This window comes from Drosophila innubila (genome assembly GCF_004354385.1).
Source record: "Drosophila innubila isolate TH190305 chromosome 2R unlocalized genomic scaffold, UK_Dinn_1.0 1_C_2R, whole genome shotgun sequence".
NCBI classification, from domain to species: Eukaryota; Metazoa; Arthropoda; class Insecta; order Diptera; family Drosophilidae; genus Drosophila; species Drosophila innubila.
This window is the reverse complement of record NW_022995374.1, coordinates 2624152-2642158: the sequence shown is the minus strand read 5'-3', so window position 1 is coordinate 2642158 and position 18007 is coordinate 2624152. Positions and strand designations below refer to the sequence as shown.

General features: G+C 39.9%; 1 protein-coding gene across 1 annotated transcript in view; it reads left to right on the top strand.

Moving 5' to 3' along the window:
• The window catches only part of LOC117785551 (protein prickle), a 50663-nt gene extending 34913 nt beyond the window's left edge, over positions 1–15750 (top strand). Inside the window, exons 2-6 of the mRNA XM_034623633.1 lie at positions 7094–7715; positions 10555–10668; positions 12177–12305; positions 12382–12585; positions 13690–15750. Of these exons, the coding sequence (XP_034479524.1) occupies positions 7094–7715; positions 10555–10668; positions 12177–12305; positions 12382–12585; positions 13690–15567 (2947 nt within the window). The 3' untranslated portion in view covers positions 15568–15750. The remainder of the gene's footprint in view (positions 1–7093; positions 7716–10554; positions 10669–12176; positions 12306–12381; positions 12586–13689) is intronic.
• Positions 15751–18007: the final 2257 nt, after the last annotated feature.

The window sequence follows — 18007 nt, the reverse complement described above, 5'->3', positions numbered from 1 at the left end:
TCTTCTTTCAACCTATACCCTGGAATGCAAATCAATTGTGGAAAATATGAATACATGAATGTGCTACAATTAATTACTATAATGCAAATACCATTAAAGCAATGATAACAAAAAATATAAATAAAAGAGAATATGATATATACTTACCATTAAATAAACAACTAAATGACTAGAAAGCCACGCTGATCCACAATTAATTATTAGTTCAATTTTGTAATTATTTTTGAATTATTTATTATTATTATTTATTTTATTATTTATTATTTATTTATTATTTATTATTATTATTTATTTTATTATTTATTATTTATTTATTATTTATTTATTATTTATTTATTATTTATTTATTATTTATTTATTATTTAGTTAAAGATTATTTTAAATGCTTACAAATTATTTACTAATATAGAAATTGTTTGTCTTTGTTTGCTGTTTTATCAACATTCAATTATTTTAAGAAACACAAGTCTATTATTACACCCTTTATCAATCTTTAACTAAAGACAGGGTATCATAAAGCTGTCGCTGTCGCTGCAGCTGTGAACCAATAAAAGCCAACAATTGCTGGCAAAAGGAGTCAAAAAGGAGCCTGGGCAATAATTGTTGTGTCGCAGCAACATCGTAAAACTTACTAAACAAGTCTCACCGGTCAAATTCCAGGACATACGAGTAGTTCGGGCTTTTAAGGGACCACCTGTCGGTCTGAGTCGTTAAATTGCTGGCAGTAGCTCTATGCGGGGTCATAGTTGGGCCAAAGTTAGTTATGGAAAATATTTGAAGCTTAAAGTGGAAACTTTCGCTTTGTTTGATGCTCGGCATTAACCTAAATTTGTGGCCTAGCTAACAAATGACTCAGAAACCACACAGACTGATGGAGGGACAGACTGACGGACAGACAGACAGACAGACAGACTGACAGACAGACAGACGGGCTGACTGACAGCAACAATTGTTGGTTGGGTTTACTGTCTCTGGCCAGCCATTGAGACGTCCATCGCTTAAAAGCAGCAACTTCAGCTGACTTCAGTTGACTTCAGAGTTTTGCAATTTGTCAACGCGTTCGCTGTGCCGTATATAATGATCATTCATTTAGATGCCAGCTAGCAGATAAGCAGGCCCAGCTAAATATAGTACGAGTACAGCAAAGTGATCTTCAGGCCGAAGCCATAATGGAGATGGCGGGTGCTTAAGCCACGGCAATACTATACACTGATCAAAAAAATATTCTCAAATCAAGATGTTGCTTTCAAAACTACGAATTACAACCGAAAAAATATCAAATTTTCTGGCTGATTAAAATTTAAATGCAGAATCAATTTAGAGGCAAAATTATGATCAAAATGACATTCCGTTTGAAAATCGGTTATTTTTTGATGAAGTTATGAGAGATCAAAGTTTTTGGAAAAATGTCAAGGGGTAGGTATGGAAAATTGAATGATAGATGGCTTAGAATCGACAAAATGTCAAATTTTCTAAATGATAAAAATTTAAATGCAGAATCAATTTAGAGGACAAATTATGATCAAAATGACATTCCGTTTGAAAATCGGTTAATTTTTGATGAAGTTATGAGAGATCAAAGTTTTTGAAAAATGGCAAGGGGTATGTATGGAAAATTGGATGATAGATGGCTTAGAATCGACAAAATGTCAAATTTTCTAAATGATAAAAATTTAAATGCAGAATCAATTTAGAGGCCAAATTATGATCAAAATGACATTCCGTTTGAAAATCGGTTAATTTTTGATGAAGTTATGAGAGATCAAAGTTTTTGAAAAATGGCAAGGGTATGTATGGAAAATTGGATGATAGATGGCTTAGAATCGACAAAATGTCAAATTTTCTAAATGATAAAATTTAAATGCAGAATCAATTTAGAGGCCAAATCATGATCAAAATGACATTCCGTTTGAAAATCGGTTAATTTTGATGAAGTTATGAGAGATCAAAGTTTTGAAAAAATGGCAAGGGGTATGTATGGAAAATTGGATGATAGATGGCTTAGAATCGACAAAATGTCAAATTTTCTAAATGATAAAAATTTAAATGCAGAATCAATTTAGAGGACAAATTATGATCAAAATGACATTCCGTTTGAAAATCGGTTAATTTTTGATGAAGTTATGAGAGATCAAAGTTTTTGAAAAAATGGCAAGGGGTATGTATGGAAAATTGGATGATAGATGGCTTAGAATCGACAAAATGTCAAATTTTCTAAATGATAAAAATTTAAATGCAGAATCAATTTAGAGGCCAAATTATGATCAAAATGACATTCCGTTTGAAAATCGGTTAATTTTTAATGAAGTTATGAGAGATCAAAGTTTTTGAAAAAATGGCAAGGGGTATGTATGGAAAATTGGATGATAGATGGCTTAGAATCGACAAAATGTCAAATTTTCTAAATGATAAAAAATTTAAATGCAGAATCAATTTAGAGGCCAAATTATGATCAAAATGACATTCCGTTTGAAAATCGGTTAATTTTTAATGAAGTTATGAGAGATCAAAGTTTTTGAAAAAATGGCAAGGGGTATGTATGGAAAATTGGATGATAGATGGCTTAGAATCGACAAAATGTCAAATTTTCTAAATGATAAAAATTTAAATGCAGAATTAATAAAGAGGCAAAGCCATGATCAAAATGACATTCCGCTTGAAAATCGGTAAAGTTTTGATGAAGTTATGAGAGATCAAAGTTTTTGAAAAAATGTCAAGGGGTATGTATGGAAAATTGGATGATAAATGGCTTAGAACTAAAAAAATATCAAATTTTCTAGCTGATTAAAATTTAAATGCAGAATCAATTTAGAGGACAAATTATGATCAAAATGACAATCCGTTTGACAATCGGTTAATTTTTTATCAAGTTATGGAAGATTTCTAATCTTATATTAATTACTGCGTATATTTTCAGTATTAATAAAATTGTCCAAAAATGGTTTTAATTGAAGAACAGAATATTTAAAATTGACGCTCTTGATTTTAGAAATTGGTCTTTTCTGTCAGTGTAGTTGCCACACTTGACACGGTCGTGCTGGGGCAGCTGCAAGAGGTTGAAGTGTTGCGATGTTGCCATGTTGCCATGTTGCGGTTATCAATGGCAACGCTTTGAACTAGTTTTAGGGCCCGAAAGCATTGGGCCTAGAGAAATCAACGGCTTGTATCGACCAAGTGAGAAACCTGTTTTACTTTTTATTATTATTTTTTTCCTTCATTTTTTTTGGTTCAACGACTGCCAAAGTGAGGCTCGGACTGAAACTGAACCCTTCTTCTCCTTTGCCTTTATTTTTTTTTTGAGTTGGCTTAATGCAAAAACAAACATTGGCAACAGCTGCCCGCAGGCAATGCCCGCATTTATTGTGTCGGGTATTTTTTTATTTTATATATGCGAGTGTGTATCTCCAGGGTGTTCTTTGTATTCAAGCAACAGCAACATGTTGCAGCAACATTGTTGCGAATTGTGCGTTTGCTAATGCTTAGCAGTTGCATCTTAAAGCCAGCCACTTTCCATTTCCAACGGCAATGCGCGTCGAGTTGGCCTTAATGGCTTAATAAACCTGGCCAACAACAGAGAGAGAAAAACACGCGCAAACCAAATTGAAACTTGCCACAATTGCTGGCAATTTTACGCAATTCGTTGCAGTCAACAATAAATTTGTAAATTGCGAATGAAAAGAAATGCAGGTCGGTTCAGTTTTAGCCTGGCCCGCAGCTGACCGCACAATAAATTCAAAAGACTTCAATGTGCAGCCACAAATGCAACTGCCACAACTATCCTCTCATTTTCCAATGCAACAAATTTGTGTTTAGGCACAGTTTTTGCACTGCCATTTGATTCGCTTTTCATTTGTGAATAGCGCTGAGAGTCTGAGAGTCGGTCCCCAGTTGCAGTCTGTACACTGAAAAAAAGACCAACTTCTAAGATCAAGAACATTCATTTTAAATATTTTGTTCTTAAAATAAGATTATTTTAAGACCAAATTACTAAAACTAAGATTATTAATCTAAAAAATCTTAAAATCTTAATATAAGAACAAAAATCTTAAATTGTTAGGAAAGTATAAATAGGTACTATTTCGTATCAAACAAATGATGGCACCGTGGCATTTACAGCATTTATAAAATTACTAAAACCGAATTAAATATAAATAAATCAAAATTCAAAAAAAAAAAATATATAGATATAAAAAATAATTTTCATTTATTTTATTTTTTTATTTTAATTTTAAGAACATTTATTCTTAAAATAAGAACTTGGTCTTATTTAAAATGTTCTTAAAATCAAGATGTGTTCTCTTAATTCAAGAATTTGATGTTCTCGACGCATTTTTTAGACCAAAAATCTTAGTTGTGAGACCAAAATCTTGATTTTAGAACATTTTTTTTATCAGTGTAACAAATTAAAATAGCATTTATAAAATTACTAAAACAGAATAAAATATAAATAAATCAAAATTCAAAAATAAAAAAAAAATATATGGATATAAAAAATAATTTTCATTTATTTTATTTTTTTATTTTAATTTTAAGAACATTTATTCTTAAAATAAGAACTTGGTCTTATTTAAAATGTTCTTCAAATCAAGATGTGTTCTCTTAATTCAAGAATTTGATGTTCTCGACGCATTTTTTGGACCAAAAATCTTAGTTCTGAGACCAAAATCTTGATTTTAGAACATTTTTTTTATCAGTGTAGTCGGCAGTCTGTAGTCTGTAGTCGACAGTCTCCCAATTGCAATCCTAGTCGCAATTCCTGTGCCCGAGTGCCGCCAGCCGTTTGTTTGGCTTGTAATTTGAGTTTGAATGCGGCTGATTTGACAGCAGCCAACACTTTTGGTCCCCGTCGTCGTCGTTGGCATCTGTCTCCAGCTGTGACTGCGACTGCAACTGGGACTGGGACTGAGACTGTGACTTGGATTGGATTGGGTTAGAGACCCAAACTGCACGTGCAATGTTTCTCCTTTTATTTTTTTTAAATCCCACGCCTGCAACGCATTCTTGTTTTTAGAGCTTTAAAAAATGCAAATGTCGACGCTACATAAAACAATGGGAAAACTACATTTTAGCCGGGTTTACTCACTGGCCAAAATCTGTGCAATTAATTGCTGGCAAGCCGCAGAGCAACCGCAGAGCTCACACAATATTGACACATCAGCAGCTACAGAGTCAGCGGACTAGAAATGGAAATGGAATTGCAATCGCTAAAGCGGATACGGATACGGATACGGTTATGGATGAGGATGCAGATACGAATGTGAATGTGAATGTGAATGCGGGAACTGAAACGGGGGAAAGGGAATGAAAGGGAATAGACAAAAAGAATTCGCATGGCCCGAAAAAACAACAAAAGGGCGGTCACATTGTTTTGATAAAACGCCCGCATGAACAGATACACACACACGCACACACACACTTACTCACAAATGCACTCACACATTCGCAAATGAATATATATATATAGACAGAGTCAGAGGCGGTTACGCCCACACCCATTCCAATAGAGTTACTGTTACAAATGCGCAGACAATGCACAGTTATCCTTTGATAGCTACAACAACAACCACAACAACTGGCATGAATTGGTGCATGCCACCGTGGATGCCACCACATGAGTCACGAATGAGCTACAATTGAAAAACATGTGTTTAAGCGGATATTTCCAGAGTCAAAACTAGAAATAATAGTGTAAGTTACGAAAAAAATGAGAGATTTAACAGATTCGGTTTTTTTTAGAAGCGTAAAAAATATGCAAATAAAATAAATTATATGTTCTCATTAAAATAATATTATTTGTGAATGAATTATTTTTATTGTTTCAATATTGAAATAATAATTTATGTGTATGAATTAATTCTTATTGCGACTAAACATTACTTATAAAAATATTATCTGACATTTTAAATTAAGCAGAGACCATAACGATTATAATTATTAAAATACATATCAAAAGTAAAAAATATTTTTAGTTTTTTAAGATAAAAATTAAAAAAAAAATTATTTTTAAACTCTTAACAATGGCAAAGGTTAAAGACACTTGATGTATCACATAAAGAATTTTGAGCCACACACATCGAAAATGTTTTTAGATCTTGGAAATACATCACTTGGTTTAAAAGATTTATTTTTAAAGTTTATTTTTAACGTCTAGTTGAAAAATAATTTTTGCTTTATATTATTTTATTTTAAAAATTGAAAAATAACTTTTTCTTAAATAAAAATTGAAAATATTAGTTATATTATAACTTATAATTAAACATTATATTTTAACTATTATTTTTTACGACAAAAATATTTAAAATAAAATTTAATAATTAAAAAATGGCTTATTTGCAATCCCAAAAAAAACACGCTTTAATTATTAAAGTTATTTAAAGCAAGACCCAAAAGCACACACACACACACACACACACATGCACAGTCGAAAATACAGCATGACAAGGTTGCAGGGTATTTGAAGCGTTTGGTAGGATAACAATGTCAGGCAACAACAAAATGACAAACAGCGACAGCCCAAGGGCCCGGAAAGCAGACAACAGACAATAGCAAAACATGCGAATATATCAGACAAACAACAACAACAATAACATCGACAACAACAAAAATAGAGCTGTCGATTTGTTTGTGTAAATGCTGTGAAGCGAATTTGTATTTTCATTTTGACGTTTCGCAGCATCAACAAAGAAATAAAAAAAACAATCCTTTTTTTAACGTCGCATAAAAAATAAACTAAAATTGACAGCTTGTTCAAATGAAACTCGAGCAGAAAAAAAGAGTAATATGTATATAAAAACAAATACGCATAGGAAGTGCAAAACCGCATAAATCCAACCCAGCGAATTACAAAGGCATAAAGACAACAAAGCAGAAAGAAAAAAAGACACAATGTATTGTGGTTTTATATTACATTAAAAATATGATTTGCGAGCTTAAACAATTTGTGGTGCTTCAAACAATTTCCCAGGCCAACAAGTGCACCTTTAACCCGACATGGCATATTGCAAATATTTTAATTAAGTTGAAATTAGCCACGCCACAAAAAACACCAATAACTAAACACAATTTCTGCCTTTTTTTTTTGAATTTTTTGCAGGCCCATCAGCCGCACACCATTGACGCAGATATCGTATCTGCAGAAGATCCCCACACTGCCACGCCACTTCTCGCCCAGCCAGGGACAGGGCGGTGTGGGCGGGGTAGGAACATTGCCTCTGCCCTTGCCGCCACCGCTGGGCAGCTTGGCAAGTGGTCTGCCCAGCAGCTCGTCGGCTGGTGCATTGTATGGGGCACAGAATGCGGGTTGCATGTTGCCCACATCGCCGTTGCCGCTGCAACGACATCAGCAATACTTGCCGCCGCATCATCAGCAGCTGCCAACTGGTGCCACACAGTATTCGCCCGCTGCCTCCGGTTGCTCCTCCAACTCCAACTCCAACTCCAAGTACTCCAACTCGTCGCTGAAGCAGCTGCCACACGGTCATCCACAGCATCCACAACATCCACAGCATCATGGACACCATCAGCTGTCACCGGCGCTATCGACACCCTCGCCGCCATCGCTGCTGCATCATCCGGCGGGCTCCTCGTCGGCGGTGCATGCTCCATTCCTGGCCGGTCCTCACATGGATATGCAGCGACAATCGCATTCGGACGATGACAGCGGCTGTGCGCTCGAGGAGTACACTTGGGTGCCGCCGGGTCTACGACCAGATCAGGTAAGTCTTTTCATCTGCTGGCCAACTGTCCCCAGGGCCAAAGCCAGACCAAGATTTCATGATTTGCTGATCTCTGATTGTGGATTTGCTGCTTGATTTGTGGCCAGTGATAAGAGCGCCAAAGCCTCCACTTGACTTATTGTGCGTTACTTTGTCAGCCAGTATCAGATCTGGCCAGATCTGGGCTGTAAATAAATATGCAATACAAGGCCATAAATCAGTCAGTCAGTCAGCCAGTCAGTCAGTCAGTCAGTCAGGCGTTGCCTCGAATCGCTTCTCAGTGTGAGATGGCAAGCGAAAATCTCTTGCTTCTCCCTTCCTCTCTCTCTCTGGCAACGAGACTGGTCACTGCATTTTCAGGGACTACACTAAGAAAATTAATTTTATATATCTAAAAATATCGCAATAAAATTAGAATTTATCTAAAATTTAAAAAAAAATATCTAATTTGTTGACATATTTTTCTTAAAATTGGAAAGTATTACCCTAAAATAAATGTTTAGGCTTAGTTTTTAAAAAACTAAATTTTTTCTTAAATTTTGGGCAATTTTCTTCAATTGACTACTCAAGAAAACTTTCTTAATTAAAGGACAAACCACATTAAAAATCGAAAAAAAAGAAGAAAATATTTAAGTTAAAAGCAAAGTTCGAATCCCAGTCCCAGAAGAATAAAAAAAAGTTTAATGAAATATACACGCAACATCCCTAGGCAATGTATAATACATGTAACTTTTTAATTAAAAAAAAAAAAAAAAATATGTTTGAAATATTTTTCACTGTAAAGCAAATACAAAACCAGTTAATGGGTAAAGAATGGGTAAATACTGCAGACCATTTTTTTAGCAGTGTATGGAAATATTTTCTATAATTTAGGCCGTACTACCGTAGAATTTAGAAAATGTTCTATATTTAAGAAAAAAATTTGTATATTTTTAGAAAAAAATTTGTATATTTTTAGAAAAAAATTCCTAAAATTGAAAAATTAAAATTCCCAGTCGCCTTTGTCGCCTTGTTTAGGGCGATTATCAAAAACTTTGTTTTTAGTATGAAAATTGATTATTTTAGTGCAATTTTATGGTAAAATTCTTAAGAGTGCAGTTAAATCTTCTTCTGGCCAACATATGGGCCATATTGACTAAAGGTCTGTCTATATGTCTATCTATCTGCATATTGCGAATTAGATTGCGCTAATGAAACTCAGGTCGCAACAACTGCTGCCCACACGGTTGCAGCTGCATGGCTCTGGTTAGCCATTTTTCAATGCGACTTTTATGGCCAATTCAACAGACGAAAAAAAAGCGGCTAGCATTTCCAAAGATTTTTTCAATTATTTTCGGCTGACATAAACGCCACATAAATTATTTGCGTAAAATATGCGCCAATGGCAAATAAATCTTGCGCAATCTTTCAACCCGTTGGGCGCCTAAAAGCGCGCTACCAAATTTTTTTGGCAGTCCACAACCAGAATGTTCTCAGCCTCGGTCGCTGGCAGTACTTGAACTTCAACCCAAAACTCCAGCTGAACCTCATGCTCCTCCAGAGTCGCATTAATCCCGCTCAACGTGCAGTGACAACGCCGCCTATCACATGTCTCGCAGAGCAGGAAAAGTTTTTTAGCCATTGCCATTTGCCGTATTGTATTTTTGGCAAACGTTACAAACAGAATTGAAAATTTATTTACAGCCATTTACGTTGACGCAGCATAAGCCATGTGTCAGTCAGTCAGTTGCCAGTTGGCTAGCAGAAAGCTGAGACAGCCATAGGAATGGGATTCAGAATTGGGCTTGGGATTGGGTTTGGGTTGTGGTCATCATTTGCTTGCAGATCGCAATAGCTGCAAATTTAACAGCACTTGCAGAAACGTGGCCAATAAAGAACTCTGGGCTTAGAAGTTCAGCGAGTGCAGTGCACGTTAAGCACCTTTCAACTTGGCCAAAATGGCAAATCAACGTAATAAAATCAAAAATCTTTAGGCAGTTGCCTGCTGTGTTGCCAGAGTCAAGCAATGTTGACCGCTTGACGTTCTATGTTACCTCTCTCATTCCCACTGATCAACGGGAGGATGATGACGCTCCAGATGATGATGATGATGTGGATGATGATGATGATGATGAAGTGACAGCAACTGGGCACTTGACTGCGGGGAATTGTCTGGCTTAACCCTTTTAAGCTTTAGTTTATCTCGTCAGGCGCACAGTGTACACTGAAAGAAAAAACCAAGTTCTAAAATCAAGAACATTCATCTTAAATATTTTGTTCTTAAAATAAGATTATTTTAAGACCAAATTACTAAAACTAAGATTATTAATCTAAAAAATCTTAAAATCTTAATATAAGAATAAATATCTTAAATTGTTGGGAAAGTATAAATAGGTACTATTTCCTATCAAACAAATGATGGCACCGTGGCACTCTGGTTAGAGAGGCCGCTTCAGTTCTGAAACAGAATAAAATATAAATAAATCAAAACTCAAAAATAAAAATAAAAATATAGATATAAAAAATAATTTTCATTTATTTTATTTTTTTATTTTAATTTTAAGAACATTTATTCTTAAAATAAGAACTTGGTCTTAATTAAAATGTTCTTAAAATCAAGATGTGTTCTCTTAATTCAAGAATGTGATGTTCTCGACGCATTTTTTAGACCAAAAATCTTAGTTCTGAGACCAAAATCTTGATTTTAGAACATTTTTTTTATCAGTGTATGACCTCTAACTCCATCTTTATCTCTCTCGCTCTTGCTGTCGCTGTCGCTATCGCTGTCTCTTTCTCTGTCAGCTGCATTCCAGCATTCATTCTTCTGCTTAGCCATTCATTCTTGATTCATTCTTTGCAGGTACGCTTGTACTTCTCCCAAATACCCGACGACAAAGTGCCATACGTCAACAGTCCCGGAGAGCAGTATCGTGTGCGACAATTGCTGCATCAACTGCCGCCGCATGATAACGAGGTGAGTTCACAGTACTCGTATTCACAGTATTCACAGCACTCACAACCACTGTGCAGTGTCCCTGGTGAGCGAGAGTCTGCCCTGTCAATTTCGTGGTATTTATTTAAATGTGTGCGCGTTTTATCGTGATTGAATGGTTTGAATGTTTCCCTGCCTTGCAAACAACAACAACAACAGCAACAACAACAACGACAGCAACTCAAATTACGACAACGGCATATCAAAGTCAATGCCAGCGATTTTCCCACACATTTGTGTTGCCTTTTAATTAATCAAGGAAACAAGTGCAACTAACTGACCCTGGACAGTCCTCAAAAAACCAAAAAACCACAAAAACTATACCACGTAGTGAGCGGATACCCAGAGTTAGTTGCAGATACGAGTACGACTAGTCGTATCAGTTACTGCTTTTAGCATTTTAACCACTGCCACTAACTGGGGGTTGCCATGCTAACGAAGAGTTACCTCCAGTAGGGTGCGTCGATTTGTATGGACGCAAAAAAATTTAAAATTGGTAACCCAAATTCGTAATCTGCATTCAATTCTAAGCTGTTTTCACGGAGAAACCATAGTTCTAAAATCAATTCTTGGTCAACGATTTTTCAGTTGAAAAATTTTTTTTTTGTTTTTATTATTCGCATATTTTTAGTATTTTTAGGCTGATCCTGACATGATTGGTATTTAAACTTTTGTAAGGACTAGAGCTCTTAAAATTTTTTCAAATCAATGGACCATTTGTCCTTAAAACATAGTAATTTTCATCTATGAAAGGGCGAATCCAACATTTTTTAACACAAAAATATTCCAACCAGGAATTGACTTTAGAACTATGGTTTCTGAGTAAAAACATCTTAGAATTAAACGCAGATGACAAATTTGGCTTAAAATATTTTGTGAAAAATATCGATGCACCCTAACCAGGGTGCAGGGAATGTGTGGCAAATGCCCAAATTCCAAGCCAGAGAGTCAAATCAAATGGTGCCAAGAGGCAGGAGGCAGGAGGCAGGCAACAAAAAAGAGGCAGCCGAAAAATTTGCATACAACACAAACGAGACGCTAACCGCAGCAGCAACTGAAGCAGAAGATGGAGATGGAGTTGAAGTTGGAGTTGGAGTCGAACCAGGAGCAGTTGCACGTTGATGTGGCAGCGTTGTCTACCGACTACCGTCTGTCGACTACCGACTGCCGGCTACCGGTCTCTGTCTGCGGCTGTCTGCCCTGCCCACTGACCACTTGAGTTGGCAACGCACTGAAGCTGTAGCTGTTGTTTTAGACAAACAATCTTTGGGTTGAGTTGACTTCTGGGAAAGATCACTTTAAGTTACCTTGCTTTCGCTGCTTTTTCTGCTGCTGCCCACGGGGCGTGCTTCAACTTGCCAGGCCATCAAACCATCCAACCATCCATCCAACCATCCGTCCATTCAGTAAACATATGATTTGCCTGTCTGTCTTCTGTTGTTCACCAAACCAAAAAAAACGGTTCTTTCTGTTACCTTGTGTCACTGCAGGTTCGTTACTGTCACTCACTGACAGATGAGGAGCGCAAGGAGCTGCGTCTGTTTTCCACACAACGCAAACGTGATGCACTTGGACGCGGCAATGTCCGACAACTGATGAGCGCCCGTCCCTGCGATGGCGTAAGTCTCTTCTCCTCGTTCCTCCTAAAACTAAAACTTAACCAAAACTAAGAGAAATTCCTCACAAATTTTGCAGTGCGACGAACTGATTTCCACTGGCGACATTGCTGTGTTTGCCACGCGCCTGGGACCAAATGCCAGCTGGCATCCTGGTTGCTTTACGTGCTGCATCTGCCGCGAGCTGCTCGTGGATCTCATCTACTTTCATCGCGATGGACGCATGTATTGTGGACGCCATCATGCCGAGACGCTTAAGCCGCGCTGCTCCGCCTGCGATGAGGTAAGTGTGGCAACAATCGGAGCAATCCATGCAACATTCTCTTGCCACTTGAGTGTTACTTTACTCAGCAAGGCGAAAGTAACGTCTAATGTAGTGCGGAAGAAGGTAAACCAACTAGGATCGCATATTAGGCGAATCCTAAAATGGATCCCAAGCTCCTAAAAGTTCCTGAACCGTTTTATGGAATAGGAAGAGACACAATCCGAGAGTACGTACGTAAAGAGGAGAAACGACTTCAGCAGTCGTATTGAACGGAGACCACAAGTCTCAGACAAGCCAAACACCTCCTAGGCAGCTACAACCTAAAGAGCTTTACGCAAGTAATCTCATTGGGAAAGAATAGACTCAGAATACTCACTGATCTACTGAAAGGGCATTGTAGACTGAGAAGTCACCTATCATAAAGACTAGTGCGATCATTTATAAGTAATTTAGATTGTAGCTATAGGAAACAACAAGCTAAAAAAAAAAAAAAAAAAATTGGGAATGCTGTTTTTGCAACTAAGAGGAGGAATTCCAATGAATATTCTAAGCAAAGTAGCCAGTCTCCTAATAGTTGCTGAACTGTTTTATGGAATAGGTAGAGACATAATCCGAGAGCTGAACGGAGACCACAAGTCTCAGACAAGCCAAACACCTAATAGGCAGCTACAACCTGAAGAGCTTTACGCAAGTAATCTCATTGGGAAAGAATAGACTCAGAATACTCACCAATCTACTGAAACGGCATTGTAGACTGAGCAGTCATTTATCATAGAGACTAGGGCGATCATTTAAAAGTAACTTTAATACTTGTAGCAATAGGAAACGACTAACTAACAAAAAAAAAAAAAAAAAAAAAAAAAAATGCGAATGCTGTTTTTGCAACTTTGAGGAGGAATTCCAATGAATATTCTAGCAGAATGCACTGCTCTATCTAGACGTAGGTGTAGTCATCTAGGAAAATATGTCCTACCTATAAAAGGACATTGTAGACCTCAATGCTGCAAAAAATAGGGTTGTCAGAGGAGTAATAGGCTCAGAAGTGGACACAATAAATAGATCCAGGGGGTCGCAGAGCAGCTTTTCCCACTTTATTAATAATAACGAGTGTTACTTTCACAGATTATTCTGGCAGATGAGTGCACCGAGGCGGAGGGACGTGCCTGGCACATGAATCACTTTGCCTGCCACGAGTGCGACAAGCAGCTGGGCGGACAGCGGTACATTATGCGGGAGGGGAAGCCGTATTGCCTGCTCTGCTTTGACGCCATGTTCGCCGAGTATTGCGACTACTGTGGCGAGGCCATTGGCGTCGATCAGGGACAGATGAGCCACGACGGCCAGCACTGGCATGCCACCGACGAGTGCTTCTCGTGCAACACCTGCCGCTGCTCGCTGCTGGGACGCGCCTTTCTGCCGCGCCGTGGCGCCATCTATTGCTCGATTGCCTGCAGCAAAGGGGAGCCGCCCACGCCCTCGGACAGCTCCGGCACTGGCATGTACACCACGCCCACGCCGCCCACGCAGCGCGTGCGGCCGCAGCAGACGCGCATTCCCAGCAGCCACGCCTCCAGCTCACCGCCCATGTCGCCGCAGCAGCAGCAACAGCATCAGGCGTGCTTCAACCAGGCCATGTACCAGCTGCAGAGCCAACAGCTGGCCGCAGGTGTGGCCAGTGAGGCCAATGTGGCCACCGGCGGTCACCTGGTCACCCATGTGCAGCAGAGCTATGCCACCTCCGACTCGGATGCGGGTGTCGTCAAGGATCTGGAGCAGGGACGCCTCAATGCGGTCGGCGACTTCACCGACTTCACTTCCAGCTCGCAGAACTCGCCGGGCGACTTCCAGCCGCACCTGATGCCAAAGCCCATGGAAGCCCTGCAGCGTGATGGCGTCTACAACTTCAACGAGATGGCGACCAACTTGGATGCCGCTTGGCCCGCCAAGCCGCCGCTGGGCGCCACGCACCCAAGCTATCAGTTGCAGCGGCAGCTGCAGCAGGTCTCCAAGATGGAGAACTGCATCACCTCCAGCATGCCGGAGCTGGGCTTGGTTGCGACGCCTCAGCACATGACGCACTTTGGCCAGACACTGCCTGCCCCGCCGTTGCATGCCTCTGCGCAGCAGTTTCATGCCGCACAGCACGAGTATGCGGACATTATGCATCCGCCGCCAGCGCCAGCGCCAACTGCTGGCAGTGAGATACCGGAGCTGCCCACGCCCAATCTGAGTGTGGCATCCACAGCATTGCCGCCGGAACTGATGGGTTCGCCCACGCACTCCGCCGGAGAGCGCTCGCTCAACACGCCGCTGTCCACGCAGTCGGCCACGCAAGCGCCCACGCATCCCGTGTCCATTCTCAGCGGCGGCTCCTCCTCCTCGCCCATGAGCGGTGAGCCGGGCAAGAAGAAGGGCGTGCGCTTTGAAGGCATTCCCGACACCTTGCCCCGCTCCCGCAGCTACTCGGGCAACGGAGCTGGCACCAGCGGCGGTGAGCGGGAAAGAGATCGCGAGAGGGAGAGGGACAGAGATGGAAATCGACATGGACATGGACATGGACACGGATCGCGCCGACGTCGACGTCGCAAGTCATCGAGTCATCATCGCAGTGGCAGCGGTCACCGCTCCCACTCCACAACCAGAGCGGACACCTATGCGCCGGCCCAGCCACTGTCCTCCTCCTACCAGGCAACTCCAGCGGTGCTGCAGGTCGAGAACGAGGTCATGACCTCGCCACACAAGTCGCCGCGGCACCAGCGTGAACGGGAACGAGATCGGGAGCGGGAACGCGATGAGTCTGAGGAGTCGGATGTGTGCTCCACATGCTCCTCAAGCTCGTCCAGCTCCGAGGACTACATGATGATGTACCAGCTGCCGCAGAGGCGACACTACGGCGGTGTTCGGGTCAGCTATGTGCCCAACGATGCCCTCGCCTACGATCGCAAGCGAAAGCCGTCGGAACTCGCCAGCGACAAGGACAAGAACTGCATAATCTCGTGATGCACGCCGGCGGCCATTTTAATTAGCGCTGATTGCGGCACTTCCACTCCTCCAACCACCTCCAACTTCAGGTCGTTAATAAATGAGGTGCGCCGTGGGCGCTGAAATCAGCAGCAGATGCTAACGAAGCAGCCACCAGGTGGTCATCAATTATTAAAGCACAAGGATACAGATGCAGATACATTTATAGTTACAGATACAAATAGTTATAAAGAACTCATATCCCGCATTCGACAAAGCAATAAAGTTCAACTTTGAGATTAAGGCGCCTAGTTAAGAATTGGATCCTACAAGTGGTTCTTAATACTGTTCCAAAAACACAAACACACACACATCCCTATTTAAGCGAATCAAACTAAATAAATTTATGTACAAGAAATAATATATAAATAATTTAATTATATTTTTTATACCAGATGCATACAAATCATACGAAATCATAATTGACTTCGAGTACTAATGATCATTATGATATATATGTATTTATTTTGTGTAAGCTTCAACTATTTACTACAACTATTTACAACAATAAACTTAATTAAACATTAAACATAAGTAGGAAACCGATGCGATATGATTTGGCTAAAGAAACTTACAATAATTATAGACTAAGCTCCATAAAACTGTAAGCAACAAAGTTCTAAATATACAAATAAATAAAGAGTTCAAAATAACAACTATTCTTTGATGGAAAAAGATTTTTTAATGAAAAATTCTTCACAAAGTTCAAATTTTTTATTCAAAAAAGTAGCATACCTTAATTTAATACAAAATTGCACACTTTTCACATATTTGAAAAATTTCTTTAGATTGAATTTTCATGATTTGCGCTACAAATATTTGCGCACCCTTGCCACATTTAACATTTAACCTTTGCAGCACCTTGTTGGCAGTTATTTGTGGCAACAACAGCAATTGGCAGGGGGCAACATTGCGATAAGCTTAAACAAGATTAAGAAGTAGAAGTTGGCTAGAAGGGTGGCAGGGAGGCAGCTTGTCAGTGCTTGCTACCAATTGCGTTAGCCAAATATTTAGACAGTGAATCAGCATCCGCTTAAGCTCCAAGGATAAACACAGTCTGAGGCAGAAACTGAGACACAGTTGTGTCATGTGGCAAGTGGTGAGTGGTGAGTGGCAAGCAGCGTTGTGGCAAGTGGAGTGTCGCGATACAGAATGCGATGCAAGTTATCTATAATTATGCATCAGATAATGAATATAAATTAGGCGCATGTCGAGCATAATTTTTTTTTTTTTTTTTTTTTTTTTTTTTTGCAACATTGCAACTACCACAGGCGACGACGGCCGCAACATGGAAATTAAAATCGAAAATAAAACAGCAGCATTTTGTGGCAAATTATGGCAGTCGGAGTCCGAAGACTCGGAGACTGGGAGACTGGAAGACTGGGAGATTGCAACAAGCAATCACATGCATGCAACAAGCCGCTGCAGGGCTTGTAATTAGCCAATAAAGCAGGCAGAACTTGTGTTGTCAAGGCAAACGAGACGGAGGGAGGTATGAGGATGGAAATGGAAATGGAAAGGGGAAGGTAGCGAGTTCGTTAGAAATGGCTGTTAGTGGCCACTTGGTTGACCATGATTAGTGCAATGTTTGCATACATGTCAATGAGCTGACCAGGCCAACAACTGTGTAATTTGGCGTCAGAACAGCTCACAAACTTGGCTCAGTTTGTCGCCAGAGTCTGTTCGGAGTCTGGTCTAATGGGCGCTTAATAATACAACAGTTTGAGCCACAAATGGCTGGCATTTAATCAGCAGGGAATGAGCATCGATTGAGTTGAGCCACTGGCCAACTGCATATGATAAAATATGAAGGTAAGAGGAACGCGATGCGACCAAAAGATAAGACCAAAATTGTCTGCGTCTGGCATTGATAAGCCAAATGACTTGGCGTTAACGCACACAAAGGACAACGCACTTCCCCTCGCAGCCAAGTCGAGGGGGGAAGGGAAAGGGAAAGGGAAAGGGAGAGTCGACTGGCCAGCTGCTGCGGGTTCCTCAACTCAACTCCACTCGTCTCTTCTAAGTATGCAACTTTTGCAATTGTAATTTCTGTAAAAGTTTCTGGCGATGCATTTGCCAGATAGATTTTTGTTGTTAGATGCCATTTTGTATTATAATCCACAAAGTACAAGAGGGAAACCTCAATTCCAAGCCCAACCCAATTCCAAACCCAATCTCAATCCCAAAAGCAAGCGATCGAGTTGTTGCCCCAATGCGTGTGCCTTTGTGTTTTATTGCATGTCATTTCCGTTTCCTCCTGTGTCCTGTGTCCTCTCTGATGATTGGTCCACTGTCTGCTGTCCGCTGTCCGCTGTCCACTGTCCGCTGTCTGCAACGCTTCCTGGCAGTGCAATGCAGCCATTACGTTTATCCTGTACACACACACAACACACACAGTTGTACATCAGATATGACAAAA